The following is a 17,883-nucleotide window of genomic DNA, read 5'->3' on the forward strand; positions in this document are numbered from 1 at the left end:
GAGAAACATATTTTGCACCCCCGGCAGGAAATGGGAGTTAAACTCCACAGATATTTATTTATTTATCGACTTATTTATTTTTACTTTTTTTGTGTGAAGGGGCAGGGTGTCTGACATTAGTGCATTTGTGGCAGAGCTTCAGTGTAACATGATTCTGGATTACAAGAAAATAGCAGGCAGACCCACTGGCACCAAACACTTAGAAATGAAACTGTGTGTGGATGTGTGTAAGTTGAATTGATTATAAGAAAACGATAGTTTTAACATGTTGGGAATTCCAGTCATTATTTTGGAGTCACACAATAGGTTCAAGGACAACATTATATTATCATAGTAGTAAATTCTGAAAAAATAACAGTCTTCATGAAAACATCCCATGACACTAAAAATAAGCAGACATTTCCATAATATGAGAAATATGGAAAAGTAAAATTTTTGATAGTATCATAATTTATACAGATGAATGAGAACTCAAAATACCATGATATTCAATGAATGGGATGTTTTTTTAAGTGTAGTAATTTTTTATTATTAAAATTGAGTTTTTACATCCTATTTAAATGTCATGTATTCAAGTATTCAAGAAAAAACTATCTGCAATCATTGGCACATAAATTTAAGAACATAATTAAAATTGAGCTGAATCTTTGCATGTCAGAGATATATACATATTGATCTATTATATAGATCAATATATGTCTTGTCTCATGGCTGTATAGAATTCCATTGTACATATGTACCACATTTTTTGTATCCATCTGTAGTAGGGCATCTGGGTTGTTTCCATCGCCTGGCTATTGTGAACAGTGCAGAGATGAACATGGCTGAGCAGGTGTCTTTATCATATCCTGGGTTATGATGCTCCGGGTAGATGCCCAGGAGAGGTATGGCGGGATCGTAGGGAAGGTCTGTTTTCAGTTTTTTGAGGAACCTCCACACTGCCTTCCAGAGTGGCTGAACTAGTTTACATTCCCACCAGCAGTGTGCAGTAGGGTTCCTCTTTTTCCACATCCCCGCCAGCATTTGCTGTTGTTTGAATTCAGAATACTGGCTATTCTGATTGGGCTAAGTTGGTATCTCAGGGTTGTTTTTCTTAGCATTTCCTTTAAAGCATAGTATTTTTAAGACATGAGGTGTTTTGATGTCAGAAGTTACTACAATGTGTTAAAATACCTGAAGTCATAAACCAGGGACCTGCCTTTCCAGAAACAAAATATGAAGAGCCTAACCTAGAACTTATGCTCTGGGTTAGGCGTTGGGCTTGCTTTTTACTTAGGGTTATATGTAGCAGTAAGGTCACTTTGAAACAGAGAGGTGGTTTAGTACTCGTGCTCACAGCTGGATGAAATGTAATTTCTTACTCCAGTCTAGTGATGGGCCTTGAGCTCTTAGGTCCCATCAGAGTTTCACAGCACGTGGTGCTCAGTGGTTTCATGTTTACCATCACACAGCCGCTACATGTTATAAGGAGTAGTTTTGCTAGGTAGGCAAGATGGAAGACGCGGGTCTAAGAGTCAGGTTGCCTGCGCACTAACAACAGCTTGGCTCATTAGACACAGCGAGCTCGCTGAAATATGTTTGGGCCTTGGCTAGGATCAAAATAATGAAATTACTGGAAGCAATGAAGCATGTTGCTATGACTATCGTTTTGTGATTTATTCGTTTAGTATCAAAGCATGGAAATGCCAGCTTTATAAAAATGTGTGTGCTCTTTTGGGATTGTGCATTTGCAAACATCGGCTTCACTAAAGTGAATCAATACTTTCTGGGCTTTCCCTGATATTTGTGGGTATGTGCATGTGCAGAACCCCTGATGATTAGTTGGTAAGAAACATATCCAGAAGCCCTCCGGAGCTTCTCCCTGTGTTTCTATTATGGGTGATAGTTCAGTGTTCATGGTAATTTTATTGATCGCTAAAAATGATGGCTAACAGTAATGTATGGTAATTACCAAGCTGTGGGGATAAGGCAATGAATACGATGTAATTTCTGTCTTCATTTGCTAATGCCCTGAATTCGATGTTGAACAATTTCTTACAGTGTAGTTTCTGAATAGCATAGATTTTTTTTTAACAGGCTTTGAAGATTCTTTTGTGCTGAAATGCCAGATTATAAAATTGAAATATTTCTTCTCGTAATTAAGTTGTGTACTTTAACAGAAATATTGTTGGCCGGGAGTTTGGCCTAGTGGTTAAAGTGCTTGCCTAGCATGCATGAAGACCCGGGTTCGATTCCTTGGTACCACATACATAGAAAAAAGCCGGAAGTGGTGCTGAGGCTCAAGTGGTAGAGCTCTAGCCTTGAGAAAGTCCAAGGACAGTGCTCAGGCCCTGAGCTCAAGCCCACGACTGGCAAAAAACAAAAACAAAAAAAACCCAAACAGAAATATTGTTTTCTTAATACTAATACTGTAGTGCAATGCAAATTGTGAAATTCAAGCCTGTGCTGTTTGGAAGTATATGGTAAAATTTTATATGCACCAAGTTGATTCTTACTCAAAGATTATTTTCCTAGCAACTTGAACTAAATTATGAATTACGTTAGGAACTCTATTTTTCTTTCTTTTTCTTTTTCTTTTTTTTTTTTTTGGCCAGCCATGGGGCTTGAACTCTGCGCCTCAGCACTGTCCCTGAGCTCCAATTTATCTCAAGGTTAGTGCTTTACCGTGCTGAGCCACAGCGCCACTTCTGGAACTCTAGTTTTCTGTTGACATCTTTCAGGTACCAGATCAGATTTACAGTCCTTAATTTTGTGTGTTAATATTTTTACATAATATTTTCCAGTTATTAAAAAGATTCATCTGTCTTTTAGACAGTTTTAGAAATAAGCATACTACTTGAAAAAAATCCAAATAATCAGCTATCCTGTATTCCTTCATTTCCTGTGCGGATCTGGGTCTCTGAGGACAGATTCGGTTTAGAGTGAATCCGCAGGGTGGGGAAGTGTTCAGAGGCCCGAGCTCCGTTCTGAGAGTCAGACACAGCGCACACGGCCTTTCCCCCCAGCGCTTCTTGTCTATCCATTCTCTGAACCATGCTACATCTGTTTATTTGTTTTCCTCTCCAGACACAAAAAATTAAATACTTCTTCTCTTCTTTTAAATAAAAGTAAATGTAGGTTTGTGCAGCTGACTGCACTTCTGCTTTTCCTTCCTTTGGCAATGTTCATGGATGAAGCTGTATACACAACACACATATACATGGGGATATATCTTTCATAAAGTCTTCTTCTTTGGTTCCAAAAACATTGGAATGGTGTTTACGAAGGGGAAGATAGCCTTAACAGAACCAGGGAAACATTTCACACAATAGAAGGAAACACGATGCAAACAGACCAGAGACCCTCTCTGCTTCAGACAGAAGTAGTAGGGAGAAAAAACGAGGAGTGGTGGAAATTAGGAGGGAATTTTGAGGAATAAAGTGAATTTTCAATTTGAGAATGTCATAAATAGAAAGGATGATATCAAAGCTAGAGCTCTACCACTTGAGCCTCAGCTTTTTTCTATGTATGTGGTACCGAGGAATCGAACCCGGGTCTTCATGCATGCTAGGCAAGCACTTTAACCACTAGGCCAAACTCCCAGCCCCACTTCCAGCTTTTTTCTATGCATGTGGTACTGAGGAATTGAACAATCGAACCCAGGTCTTCGTGCATGCTAGGCAAGTACTCTGCCACTAGGCCAAACTCCGGGTGAGAGCCATAGGCACCCGGCATATTCTCTCTCTCTCCCTCCCTCTCCCCTCCCCTCTCTTTCTCGTCGGTTGTGGGACTTGAACTCTGGGCTTTGGCGTTGTCCCTAAGCTATTTACCTCAAGGCTACTGCCCTACCCCTTGAATCACAGCACCACTTCCTCTGTTCTTTTTAACCTTCAGCTGTGGAGAAGACTCTGACCAGATACAGGCCCCTTGATTGTGGGCTTTAGCCTTCAGAGTACCTTTCTGTTCATTCTTAATTTCTAAGTCGGTGCTGCTGTATTATAGTAGCACAGAATGAACTGAGAACACGACTCTTAGGAATTCAAGGAACTAATGAGGGAAGGTTTTATATATGTATATATTACATATGTAAACTATATATGTGTATGTATTTTACACATGTAATATGTGTATGAATAGGTATGTCTCTATATAATATATATAAAGTGAGATATATATATCTCACTTTTTTAAATCAAGTAAAATATACTCCCTAATCAGTGATTGCTCATTTCATTTCTTGATTCAACTGCCTCTCACTGTAGTCTCCTGATAACATTTCTATTTACCCCATTTAGCATTTATACTTTAAGGAAATACAAACCAGTATTATCTCTGAAGGAAAATCAGGGAAGAATCCCCCCACTAGGGGGTAGTGCTCTTCTGTCTCAACCCCAGTGAAGAGATTCTCTCCAGCACGGCTCTGAGTGGGCAGTTCTGGCCCGGGCTGCTCCTGAAGTTTAACTTGTAGTGACAGTTATAGTGAGAAATAAAGCCTTGTGAAGAAGGGACAGCAAGTTTGCTTCCCATGTGATTACAGGGTTCCCTCTTCCTCTTCCTTTCCCTCCCTCTCCTCCTCCCTCTCTCTTACCTCTCCCTTTTCTTCTCCCCCTCCCTCTCCCTCTCCTTGTCCTTCCCTCCCCTCTCTCTTTCTTTCATAAAAGTTGTTAGGAATAGAACAGATAGAGAGGAAACTAAAAAATCAATGTTAATAAATTCTTTAATAAAAAAGAGATTTGATTTTATATTTATAATAAACCTAGTTTTGAATTCTCTGTAAATGCTTTTTAAAAGTACAATCACTAATTTGTTTATACAAATCAGATTTTACTTTGCCATACTGGCTCTTGAGCCCCAGATTGCAGAAGATGTAGGCTAATAAGCAAGCCCACCATCACCTGAGCAGCCCCTGGTCTTTCCACTTGTGTTTTTCTAGGTTGGCTTTGAATGCTACTTTGTGAGTGGCTATGGCTTACAGGAGGAGCCACCACTCCTGGTGGGCAGTTCAGATTTGCCAGATTTACTTTGATTGGCAAAATAGGTTTGCTCTGTGCTGGGATTTTACAAGATTTTTCAGGCAGAAGTCTGGAGAAGTATGTGTAGGGTTAGGAGACGTGAGAGAGTGCTTCACCGTCCTTCTATCAGGGGAGTGTTCTGTTATTACTCACACAGAAGCCATTAAATAAGTTATACTCAGTTGACCAAATATTAGAGTCAGTTTTTACCTCATGTTTGTCTTTTTTTCCATATATTTTTATTGTAATTTATAGAAGGTTAACATTATATTTTCCAGATAGAAGGTGCATTACTTCACAAACATTGATACCCTTTCTCATGTCTTGGTCCCCGTTTCCCTCCCCCTCCCCCTGCCCCTCATCTTGTTTCCCCCCCTTCCCTATCCAACTTCAAATAACCAAATATGCATATATACAATATATCAGATAACCAGATGAAATACTGTAACAATATGAGATAATCAAGGGACAGCAAAAGAGATGAGAGCTACATAGTACATTAAGGACAACAATCACTCATTATATGGCTTTTGTTTCTATATCCTGGAGGTCCTTTCATTTAGCTTCATTCTATAGGGCCTTAAGTATCTAGGTTTTGTTCTATTGTAAATCTCTGATGTTTGTCTTTTTTTTTTAAAGTTTTTTTTTTCCAGTCCTGGGGCTTGAACTCAGAGCCTGGGCACTGTCCTTACACACTTTTTGCTCAAGGCTTGAGCCACAGCACCACTTCCAGCTTTTTCTAAGTATGTGGTACTGAATTGACCCCAGGACTTGGTCCATGCGAGGCGAGTCCTCTACCACTAGACTGCGCTCCTGGCCCTACTAAGACAGCTTTTATAGATCATTTTTTAAACTGACAGGTCGTCTTCCCTTCATTGAATCAATCTGGGGGTATTATAGATCTTTTTTTTTCCATTTTCTTTTTTCCTTTTTTTAAAAAAGAATTTATTAATGTTGATTTTTACATCATATTTTAAATGACAAGTTTAACAAACAAGTGTTCAAGGAGGGAATCTATTTACAATCACTGGGACTTAGTATTTAGAAATTAATCAAAATTAGGCTAAGGGTTTGTATGTCATAGAAACATATTAATTTAAGAAATAAAACATTATGTCTATAGAGTCATAGGTTTGTTTTTGTTTTTTTGCCAGTCGTGGGCTTGAGCTCAGGGCCTGAGCACTGTCCTTGGACTTTCTCAAGGTTAGAGCTCTACCACTTGAGCCTCAGCACCATTTCTGGCTTTTTTCTATGCATGTGGTACCGAGGAATCGAACCCGGGTCTTCGTGCATGCTAGGCAAGCACTCTACCACTAGGCCAAACTCCCGGCCCCTAGAGTCATAGGTTTTTAAGTCTATATAGTTATATTTATATTTCCATTACCATGTCCATAGCTTTGGGTATGCAGTTATTGAGTCCTCGCTCTTGTACTCTTTGGATATAATAGCCACATATTAAGGATACCATGCGCCTTTTGTTACTTAGGTCTTGACTTGTCTCACTCAACAGGATTCGCTTTAGATTCATCCATTTCCCTGTGAATGCCATTATTTTATCTAGTCTGTTGGCTATGTAGAATTCCATTGTGTATATATACCACATTTTCTGTATCCATTCATCTGCAGTAGGGCATCTGGATTGTTTCCGTCGCCTGGCTATTGTGAATAGTGCAGAGATGAATATTGCTGAGCAGGTGTCCTTGTCATATCTTGGGTCATGATGTTTAGGATAGATGCCCAGAAATGGTATGGCGGGATCGTAGGGAAGGTCTATTTTCAGTTCTTTAAGGAACCTCCACACTGCTTTCCAGAGTGGCTGAACTAGTCTGCATTATAGATCATTTTTTAAACTGACAGGTCGTCTTCCCTTCATTGAATAAATCTGGGTGTATTCTTTTTCTTCAGCTCCTGGTGTCTTTTTGTTCTTCTTTGCATTCTTTCCTGTTTAGATGAGGTCAAGCTTTGGGGAAGGATGGTCTATCAGATGGGTGTCACAGGAGAGCTATGTCTTAGTGAGGTCAGTGTCACTGGGCTTCTGACTCATCTCCATCTTATGTCATTATGGAATACTGAGAAAATGCTAATTTTCTAGTTTGTATTTGGTGATACAGCTTTCAGCTTACTCAAGTGCGTGTTTATTTGTTTTTCAAGTAGAGCAACCTTGCTGATAAAATCTTGTCACTGACCAATCAGAACAGTGCTTGGTGAGCAGAACAGAGGTGTGAGAAGTAGGATACCAGCTGCACTGGCGGGTGTTCCCAGCTGTCTACACACTTGGCTAGCCACCCCCTGACTACCCCCTAACCTTCTGGGGGTCCCTGGGGAGTGACTAGTCAGCTAAGATGGTTCCCAGAGCCCTAATTCACGTGGGTGCCAAGACACAGAACTCGGCCCTCTACTACTGTCTTCAGCTGTGTTTTGTGGCTCGCCCACTCTCGAAGTCCCACTCTGTTCCTGTTCTATTTGTACGTCTTTCAATTTATGTGTACTCTTTGAAGACCCGCATCTGTCAAAGATCTAGTTTCCCCGCCTTAGCACACGTTTGGTCCTGTGCTTGGCAGCATCCCTGGCGTCTGGAGGCGGCAGCGCCCTGTCCCTGGGACAGTCCAGACTAGAGTGTCCGCCTGCCTTCCGTGTGAGATTCCCCCCAGGGGAAAAATCTCCCCATGGGCGACAAGTAGTTTACAGGTCTCTGCACATGCGCCAGCATGCGGGGTCGGAGGATCTGACAGTGGCAGTGTGCTTGTGGCCTGACTACAGGGTGGTTGGTGTGGGCCGGTGGCTCGCAGCACAGGGTGCCAAGGAAATCTGGAGAGCAGGCTGGGAGTGACAAGGACACGTTAGATCCAGACATCTAGAGACAAAAACATACAGCTGCATTCTCCAGTATTGCAGGAAGAAATGCTTTTCTTTATCATCTATTTAATAATATCGGGGCTTGACCTCACTTTCTAGTCATGGAGTCTGCCCTTTGCCCCACGGGTCAAACGTTTTGTACAGATTAGAACAGTTGAGGAGGGGTCGTGGGATGATGCCATGTCCAGTGAACAAGGTTAACCTTGTTGTTGAATTCCCGTAACTTGTCCTTCCAACGATGACTGCAGCCGTCCCGAGGTCGGGCAATGCCCGTGGTGTTTGTGCTTCAGTGAAAAGTGGCTGGAGAGCTTTGTCTTCCCATAAGGTCTAATTCATTGTACCCCCCGAGGTGAGGCATACCAACGGAATAACAGATCATTCCGTTTCATCACAAATTACGCCCTGTGAATGTAAACTTGTTTCTGTCTTTTGAACCGCTTCAGACACACTTGTTTTACTAATTAAATGGTAGTTTGCCATCATGTATCCGGTGAACAAATGAAATGCTGTGCCAGTCTGGTCGTTCAGCTCTACTCAGAAATATGCTTTAGTTGCTTTTCCTAACACAAACCTTCAGACACTGTCTAATGCTTTTTATTTTATTTTATTTTAGTGAAATAGTTTTTGGCACTCTTTTTATCTGATATACATTGCATTTTAGTAGATGAATCATTTAAATTTCTGATACCAAAGTTTTAAAGCAATCTGCTGTGGCACTGAAAAGCAGTAAAAGTAACTTCATAGATGATTTGTAAACTCTGATTTTAATACTTCATACAACTTTGAATGGTGGGGAGGGTTTTTCTGGAGTTAAATACACAATTAAAGGTAGTATGATTAATCTGTGACTTCTTACACAGTTCCATCTACCAATCGTCAGCATAGTGCTAGTGCTTTTGAGGAGTTGAGATCTTACTTCTTGTAACAACCCTATCAGCATTGTTCGAGGGCATTTCAATCCTCCTTTCCCTGAGTGATGTTTTCTAGCAGCTTCCCTGTCACTGCCCCCTAGTTTCCAGGGCTGCTGTCTGGGCGGCCTTGGGGGAGAAGGTCCTTCAGCTTCCTTGCACACAGGAGACAAGGTCAAGATGAAGGCATAAAGGCCAAGTAAGTTTATTTTCTCAACTGAGATTTCCACTGAACTCTCTAATATAGAACATTTCTTAGGTTTTTTTGTTGTTTTGTGGGATGGCCTGGGCTCTGTCCCTTGGGCCACAACACCACTTCTGGTTTTCTGGTGGTTAATTGGAGGTAAGAGTCTCATGGACTTTGGTGCCTGGGCTGGCTTTGAACCAAAATCCTCAGATCTCAGCCTGCTGAGTAGCTAGGATTACAGATGTGAGCCACCAAGCCTTAATTAAAAAAAAAATTATTAAAGAACTTATTTACATTGATTTTTACATCATATTTCAAATGATGTATTTAACAAACAAGTATTCAAGAAGGGAATCTCTATATACACTCACTGGCACTTAGATCTTAGAACATAATTAAAATTAGGCTTAGGGTTTATATGTCATAGACACACCTTAATTTGTTATAGAACTAATTCTAGAAGAGGGAATCAAATCCCAAATAACAACCTAAAAGCCTTTTTATGTCTTTTTTTTCTAAATTTACACTTCTCAAGGATCAGTAACTTAGTTTCTTTCCCCAAGCATTACAAAAAATCCCCTCCCTTCTTTTCTCTCCCTCCCTTTCTCTCTTCTCTCTCCCTCCCCTTTCCCCTGAAGAGCCATAATAATTAGCATTTTATACTTATTGCAATATTTTTCTCGATATATATTTTTATGCTTTACTTTTCAGCAGCTAACTTTTAAACTTCTATTGAAACAAATTTTCTTCTCAGAAATGTTAGGTATTCGGGGTGTCCTATTTCTGAAGTAAAAACTCAGTAATTATAATTTGTCAACTACTCAAAGTAATAATTTAAGAATTCTGTAGCTCCTTTTGTTTATATATATATATATATATTTAGTTTTATGTGATGGAAATATATAAATGAAGCTGGGTCCCAGTGGCTCACACCTGTAATCCTAGCTACTCAGGAGTCTGAGATCTGAGGATTACAGTTCAAAGCCAGCCTGGGCATGAAAATCTCTGAGACTCTTGTCTTCGATTCACCACCAGAAAATCAGAATTGGTGCTATGGCTCAAGTGGTAGAGCGCTAGGCTTGAGCTGAAGAGCTCAGGGACAGCACCCAGGCCAGAGTTGAAGCCACATGACCAAAAACAATAACAAAAACCAAAAAAAACCACATGTAAGTGAAATTTGACAATCTGAAAAACAGTTGCTTCTTTCACAGTTAAAGATAGGCATAAGTAGTTCTTGTAAATATTTGCTTCTTCAATACCTGAAGCAAACTAATTTGCTGTGCCAAACACAGTGGAATGGCCTTGCTGGCCAGATCTGTGGGCTTTCTTGGTGGTTCTGTCTTTACCCCAAGGCTTCTGTGTCTTTGGTGTCCGTCTTTCTTATTCTGTTGACTGCTTTGTCCATTTACCTCTAACCTCTGTCTCCACATACTTCTCTGTGAAAGTAGAGTTGTCACATTCACTGAAAGAATAAATTTTGGTATGTCTTCAGCTTTCTCTTACGAATTCTACTTCATGATCACTGTCGCATCTTTAAACTTTACTCGCTCCAATTCACTTGATTTCAGCTAAAGAAGCCTCCATTGATGTCCTCAGACCCACCCTGGTTCAGAAACACAGTAGCTTAGGGACCTGTTGTCTGATAAATGCATGCAAATTATAAATATGGGGAATTTGTCTTCTTTGTGCCCCCCACCGCACTGATAATTCCCACAGAATAGTAATCAAGTATGTGGATTGGAGTGCTGCCAGCATAGGAAATGAATGTTGATTAAATGACAGCTTTCTAAATTACAGGCAAATCTCTTTTGGGGCGGGGGGGGGGTATACCTATGTGGAAAGAAGTTACAGGTGCCAATGTGAGAGTCAAGGATAATGATTATAAGGCCTTTACGCTTACATTTTTTCATTGCTGGTCACAGCAAATCAACAATGTTCATTTGGGATATGGCTTTTGAGCTATTTTACCACTACTAGAAACTGCTTCTCTCATAATCATTGCATAAAAGTTGGTCTTTTTAAATAAAGCAAAAAGAAACAGCATATTAGTGCATTCAACTAGTATATGTATGTCTGTGTAGTCATAAACTTTCATTTACAAGATGACATAGTACACAAGGATATATGTGTAGAATTGCTGCCGTTTCATGGTGTTTGAGGGATGTCAGAGTCAGGAAACTATGCAAAGTATAAAGATTCTAATTTCCAAGGAAATGTTATGCAGATATTTTGATTCATTGGGTTAAAAAAAAGAGTAGGTGAAATAAGAGAGAAAAGGCTCTCCTCCAGGCCAGGTAGGGCTGGGGACACTGGTGGGAGCAGCCGGGGTGAGAAGAGGGGTCCGGGGCACACACTATTGCTGGGGTGTTCTTCTGTGTTCCTGGAAAACTAGCCCAGTTGTAGCAAACACACCCATGCCATCCTTTCCACAGACTTCTGTGACATGACACATGAGTCCCTCTCTCTGTGGAGGGACACCTGGTGTCGGTTTCGAGGCCTGAGTTAGGTGGCTTACCACAGGGCGCAGGGGACTGGCTGTATCTCACTCATGGCTGAGTGGTGGCACCCAGGTCACAGAGTTACACCTGTAGAGGGGTGAGGTGCCCTGGAACATGGCTTCCAGGAGATTCTCCTGGACTGGTAACACCCTGCTGGAAGCGGCCCTCAGGGAAACATATCAGAGACCTGGCATGCAGGCTTTTTAGGGTTGATCATGTAGGCACTTGGGAAAATTTGAGTCTTTTTGGAAGAAACTAAATGTTAATAGGCCATATTATTTGCAGAATGGCCTGCCTTTTAGTGAATAGTGGACTGGGAACATGCTAGCCAAAGGCCAGCCCGGAAAGCAGATCCTTGAGAAGAGGCAGGCCTTTCTGCTCTCCAGGTGCTGTGCTTGAGGAGAGCAAGAATGACCCTTCCCCCTCCGTGAGCTCCCTGTTCAGTTAGAGAGGGTGGAATTTGGATAAGCAGGAGATTTCCATTTTGGATCAGTGATGCCCACACGAGAGCCCTTAGTCGGGGCCATTAGGGCAGTGAGGCCTGTGAGGGGATCTCAGGGAGGCTGATTTGAGATGGGTTGAACACCCTAGCCGGGTAAAGAGCAGGGAGGAGTAGGGCAGCCCCCTACAGGGATGGACTGGGTCCACTGGAATCCTGGGAAAAAGCAGGGTCTGTTCTGCTTGACTCCTCCTGTCTCAGACTAGAGTTCAGGACTAGCCTGTGACTCCAGAGCTGTTTACTTTAAAACCCCACCCTCCATCCTCATCAAAGCCAGATTTTTCCATTTATAAATAGGGGGTAAAAGTGCAACATGATACTCGAAATGATCAAGAGCTGTCCTGTAATGAGAAAGACCAAGAGGGAAATATATGAAGGAGTTTGGTTTTGGGAAATGAGAACTCATAACCTTGATTTTTTTTGTTCTTGTTTTAAAAACAGCAAAATTAATCATCTCACATCTCTGAGCTTCTTTGTGGTCTTTAGAAATTTGCTTGTATCATGGTTCATCCTTTGTACTGTAAATAGAACTTTCAGATGTGTGACCTGTGACTGCTGGGGTAGGTACGTAATACAATGTACATTTTATGCTACTGTAGCTCATGAATGATGACTGAGTGTTCTTCACATGCGCATCTGCGTAGCTATGCCTTCACGTGTGCATCTGTGTATATACACCTTCACGTGTGCACCTGCCATATCTATACCTTCACATGTGCATTTGCATATCTTTACCTTCACGTGTGTATCTGCATATCTATACCTTCATGTGTATGTCTGCAAATCTGTACCTTCATGTGTGCATCTGTCATATCCATATCTATACCTTTACGTGTGCATCTGAATATCTATAGCTTCACATGTGCATCTGTGTATCTATAGCTTCATGTGTGCATCTGTATATCCAAACCTTCACGTGTGCATTTGCATATCTATACCTTCACGTGTATATCTACAAATCTGTACCTTCATGTGTGCATCTGCCATATCCATATCTATACCTTCACGTGTGCATCTGCATATCTATGCTTTCACATGTGCATCTGCGTGTCTGTGCCTTCACGTGTGCATCTGCGTATCTGTGCCTTCACGTGTGCATCTGCATATCTTTACCTTCACGTGTGCATCTGCATATCTATGCCTTCACGTGCGCATCTGCGTATCTATACCTTCACGTGTGCATCTGGTGCGCATCTGCGTATCTATACCTTCACGTGCGCATCTGCGTGTCTGTGCCTTCACGTGCGCATCTGCGTGTCTGTGCCTTCACGTGCGCATCTGCGTGTCTGTGCCTTCACGTGCGCATCTGCGTGTCTGTGCCTTCACGTGCGCATCTGCCTGTCTTTGCCTTCACGTGCGCATCTGCATAGCTTTACCTTCACGTGCGCATCTGCGTATCTTTACCTTCACGTGCGCATCTGCGTATCTTTACCTTCACGTGCGCATCTGCGTATCTATGCCTTCACGTGCGCATCTGCGTATCTTTACCTTCACGTGCGCATCTGCGTATCTTTGCCTTCACGTGCGCATCTGCGTATCTATGCCTTCACGTGCGCATCTGCGTATCTTTGCCTTCACGTGCGCATCTGCGTGTCTGTGCCTTCACGTGCGCATCTGCGTGTCTGTGCCTTCACGTGCGCATCTGCGTGTCTGTGCCTTCACGTGCGCATCTGCCTGTCTGTGCCTTCACGTGCGCATCTGCCTGTCTTTGCCTTCACGTGCGCATCTGCATAGCTTTACCTTCACGTGCGCATCTGCGTATCTATGCCTTCACGTGCGCATCTGCGTATCTTTGCCTTCACGTGCGCATCTGCGTATCTTTGCCTTCACGTGCGCATCTGCGTATCTTTACCTTCACGTGTGCATCTGCATATCTATGCCTTCACGTGCGCATCTGCCTGTCTGTGCCTTCACGTGCGCATCTGCCTGTCTTTGCCTTCACGTGCGCATCTGCATAGCTTTACCTTCACGTGCGCATCTGCGTATCTATGCCTTCACGTGCGCATCTGCGTATCTTTGCCTTCACGTGCGCATCTGCGTATCTTTGCCTTCACGTGCGCATCTGCGTATCTTTACCTTCACGTGTGCATCTGCATATCTATGCCTTCACGTGCGCATCTGCGTATCTATGCCTTCACGTGTGCATCTGGTGCGCATCTGCGTATCTATACCTTCACGTGCGCATCTGCGTATCTTTGCCTTCACGTGCGCATCTGCGTATCTATGCCTTCACGTGCGCATCTGCGTATCTATGCCTTCACGTGCGCATCTGCGTATCTATGCCTTCACGTGCGCATCTGCGTATCTATGCCTTCACGTGCGCATCTGCGTATCTTTGCCTTCACGTGTGCATCTGCATATCTATACCTTCACGTGTGCATCTGCGTATCTTTACCTTCACGTGCGCATCTGCGTATCTTTACCTTCACGTGTGCATCTGCGTATCTATACCTTCACGTGTGCATCTGCGTATCTATGCCTTCACGTGTGCATCTGCATATCTATGTCTTCACGTGTGCATCTGCATATCTTTACCTTCACGTGTGCATCTGCATATCTATGTCTTCATGCATGCATCTGCCATACCCATTTCTGTATCTTCATGTGTGCCATCTGCCATATCTATACCTTCTTTGGTGACCTGTTCATTCAGATCTCGGTCCTATTTTAAAAACTATTTTGTTTACTTTCTTACTGTTGCATTTTAAGAGTTCTTATGGCGTTGGATACAAGCCCTTTCTATGGGACATAATCTGGCAAATAGGACCTATATGATAATGAATTCAGATGAGTTGAGGTGATAAGAAAGGGTGAGTTAGTTATAGCTTTATATTTTCAGGGTGGATTTCTGGGAAAGTAGAGAGTAAGATTAACAGAACCAGGGAAGTTGACACTCAAAATCTTGTCCAGAATTGGCAGATAACTTACTTGAATCAGATATCCTGTCTTGGGGTGACAGAAGAAGATCCTAGGACTGGAATTTAAAATGTGCTCAGATTTCTCGGGGCAGGAGTTTGGCCTAGTGGTAGAGTGCTTGCCTAGCATGCATAAAGAGCTGGGTCTGATTCCTTGGCAAGTATGAAACTTGTATCATGTCTTGTAGAAGCCAGGCATGCTACCAGTTTCATTGGCATTGGGTACTTTCCTAGCTGCTTTATGAGGCAAGACCACACTCAGGTCTTGTGAGTCCTCATTTATCCACAGCATGTAGACTTCCTTTTTTTTTTGTCAGTTGTGGGACTTGAACTCTGGCCTGGGTGCTACCCCTGGGCTCTTCAGCTCAAGGCTACCACCCTATCCCTTGAGCCACAGTGCTACTTGCATGTAGACTTTCTCAAACTGACTTTCACACCTCCACCAGAATGTGTTTGCCGTGAATTGAGTAGGATGGGTTTCATTCCTCCTTCCTTATGTTACATGTGTCTGTGTCTGCACACAGTCTCGGTGTGGTTGGAAGACACCCACTGCCGCCTCAGGAGTAGGGTTGCAATAGCAGTGGCTTTAGCTGGGCACAATTAATTGACAGAGATGAGCTTTGTGCTTTCTTGGTTAGGGACAGCGTGCATCCAACTCCCTGGGAACAAAGTTCTAGTTCCTTTCAACCTTTCTGGTCTCAGAGTACCGGTTTCCATTGCCTTTTTACACCCAACAAGTCCCACAGATTATAACTGATCAAAATAATTCAGAGAGAATATAGTAGTAGTAAAAGCAGTTATCATCATTGAAAATAGCCATTCTTATCCAAATTGTGTTTAGGAGTACTTAATTTGAAAACATGTTATTTTACGTTTCTTATGAATGCATATAAAATTACTTAGTTTGAAAATCACTAGACTATGAAAACTCCTTTAGAGAAACTGTTGGCAAAGAATGTCAGTGAACAAATGTCAAGGTTATTACAAACTGCACATTAGTTCTCCTGAGTAAAAGGGGGAATTTGTGTCATAAAACATAGGAATTTAATTATTCACTCACTAAATATTCTTTTAGTACTAGTAATAGTCTATGTCATGCTAGGTTCTTTGTGTGCATCTGTTGTTAGAGTTTCATTTTCCTTGTGTGTGATATGTGGTAACTAGTCTCCAAAAAGAAGTACTTCGTAGGTATCAAGCGTAATAGTAGAGAGCCCTTGGTTGTTCTCATATTGTTACAGTATCTTACCTTGTTATGTGGTATAGTGTATATATGTTTATTTGAAATAGGAAAGGGAAGGGGGAAAACAAAATGAGGGGAGGGGGTAGGGGAGGAGAATGGGGGCAAAAACATGACAAGGGGTATCAATGTTTGTGAAGTAATGCTCCTTCTGTCTGGCAAATATAACTGTAACCCTTCTATTAATTACAATAAATTTTTTTAAAAAAAAATAGAGCCACATTGGTCCATGTACTGACCTGAAGATTACTATTGGAAAACAGCTCATTCCATGATGTAATGTATAGATGCTACATCTAAAATCCTTTACCTCAGATTCTTTCTTTATGCATATCTGTATATATTTGCATATATGCACATTTGTATCCGTATTTTATTGTGTATATAAATATATACTACGTATATACACACAAGTATGCATGCTGTATGAAATTCTGTTTTAACTGTTTTACATGTGTGGTCAGAGTGATTAATTATATTCACAGGATTCCTTAGTCATCACCCCGTTCACTTCTCACCTCTGCCTGATGACAGACAGAAATTCCTGCCCCATGAAGCACCTCTCTGCTTCCTGCCACTCTCCCCCTCCCCCGCAGCAGTGCAGAGGCTATTCAGAGTACCACATGTCCCTGTGGGTGTCACATGTGTATGAAGACGCTGTATAGGTGAATTATATTCTTTTCACTTCTTTTGCAGGTTTGACAGATGAAAAAGTGAAGGCATATCTTTCTCTTCACCCCCAGGTGTTAGATGAGTTTGTATCTGAAAGCGTTAGTGCAGAGACAGTGGAGAGATGGCTGAAGAGGAAAAACAACAAACTGGAAGGTAAGACGACTCAGTCCGAGTGTTGACCGAGCCAATACTGGCAAAACAGAAAGCATTAAATGTATTCTAGAAAGCAAAATGTAACACATGCAGTTTTGCTTCTGTCAGTTTTTTTCTTTTGCAAAAGTTAAAACTGGAAAGGAAAACTCTTGACCTAAAAATTTGGCAACTAATTCTTGAGAATTCTATCACATAGAAAAATGTACAAGTCTGTTTTATTCTGGATTTTATTTAATGCTTATTTTACTATTTATCTTGGGTTACTATAACAAAATCACTGAGACAGTTAACTTACAAAGAGGAAAAGGTTCTTCACCTCACAGTTATGTAGTCTCCAAGGTCAGGGGCTGGGAGCTTTGGGCTCGTGGTGAGGACACGGATGGCAGTGTTGAGAACGTGGGGCCTAGCAGACCACACACAGTACAAGCCAGGAAGCAAAAGAAGGCGTCCCAGGGCGTGTGGTGACCAGCCACCTCCCATCAGGCCTCATTACTGAAGGCTCCAGTGCCTGCCAGGTCGACCATCTTGAGGACCAAACCTTGGGCACGTGGACCACACCAACCACAAGTAATGTGTCTGTGTAACATACGTGTGACAAGAGTTTATGTTACTGCAAGTTACACAAAGAAATCCTGCACCAGTACAGACAGAACGCTCCTGCCTGGCGTTTGCCATCCCCTCCGGCAAAGCACTGCTCCTCAGTGCCTCTGAGTAGGAGTGCGGGGCTACCTTCCTGACAAGATGTGGCTTAAACGGTGTCTTCCTGAGATTCGAAGCACAGTGCTCCTCTCTTGAGGAGGTCACCTTTGTGTGCTACCCCATGAGTATCTAAAGTGCATTTATTAAAAGAATACTCTTTGTGTTGTTATTTTTGTAGTGCTGAGGACAAAACATAGGACCTCAGCCTTAAAAATATACTCGATTCATTTTTAGTGCATTTTGCGTTAAAAAGCAGCTATATTTATCA

At 42.0% G+C, this 17,883-nt stretch overlaps 1 protein-coding gene across 1 annotated transcript in view; it reads left to right on the plus strand.

The window, feature by feature from the left end:
- Pde10a (phosphodiesterase 10A) overlaps nucleotides 1-17,883 on the plus strand; it is a 145,892-nt gene that overhangs the window by 66,401 nt on the left and 61,608 nt on the right. Inside the window, exon 2 of the mRNA XM_090337849.1 lies at nucleotides 16,788-16,916. Within this exon, the coding sequence (XP_090193975.1) occupies nucleotides 16,788-16,916 (129 nt within the window). The remainder of the gene's footprint in view (nucleotides 1-16,787; nucleotides 16,917-17,883) is intronic.

The sequence above is a fragment of the Megascapheus bottae genome, chromosome 8 (genome assembly GCF_031878675.1).
Source record: "Megascapheus bottae isolate mThoBot1 chromosome 8, mThoBot2.hap1, whole genome shotgun sequence".
In the NCBI taxonomy this organism is placed as follows: Eukaryota; Metazoa; Chordata; class Mammalia; order Rodentia; family Geomyidae; genus Megascapheus; species Megascapheus bottae.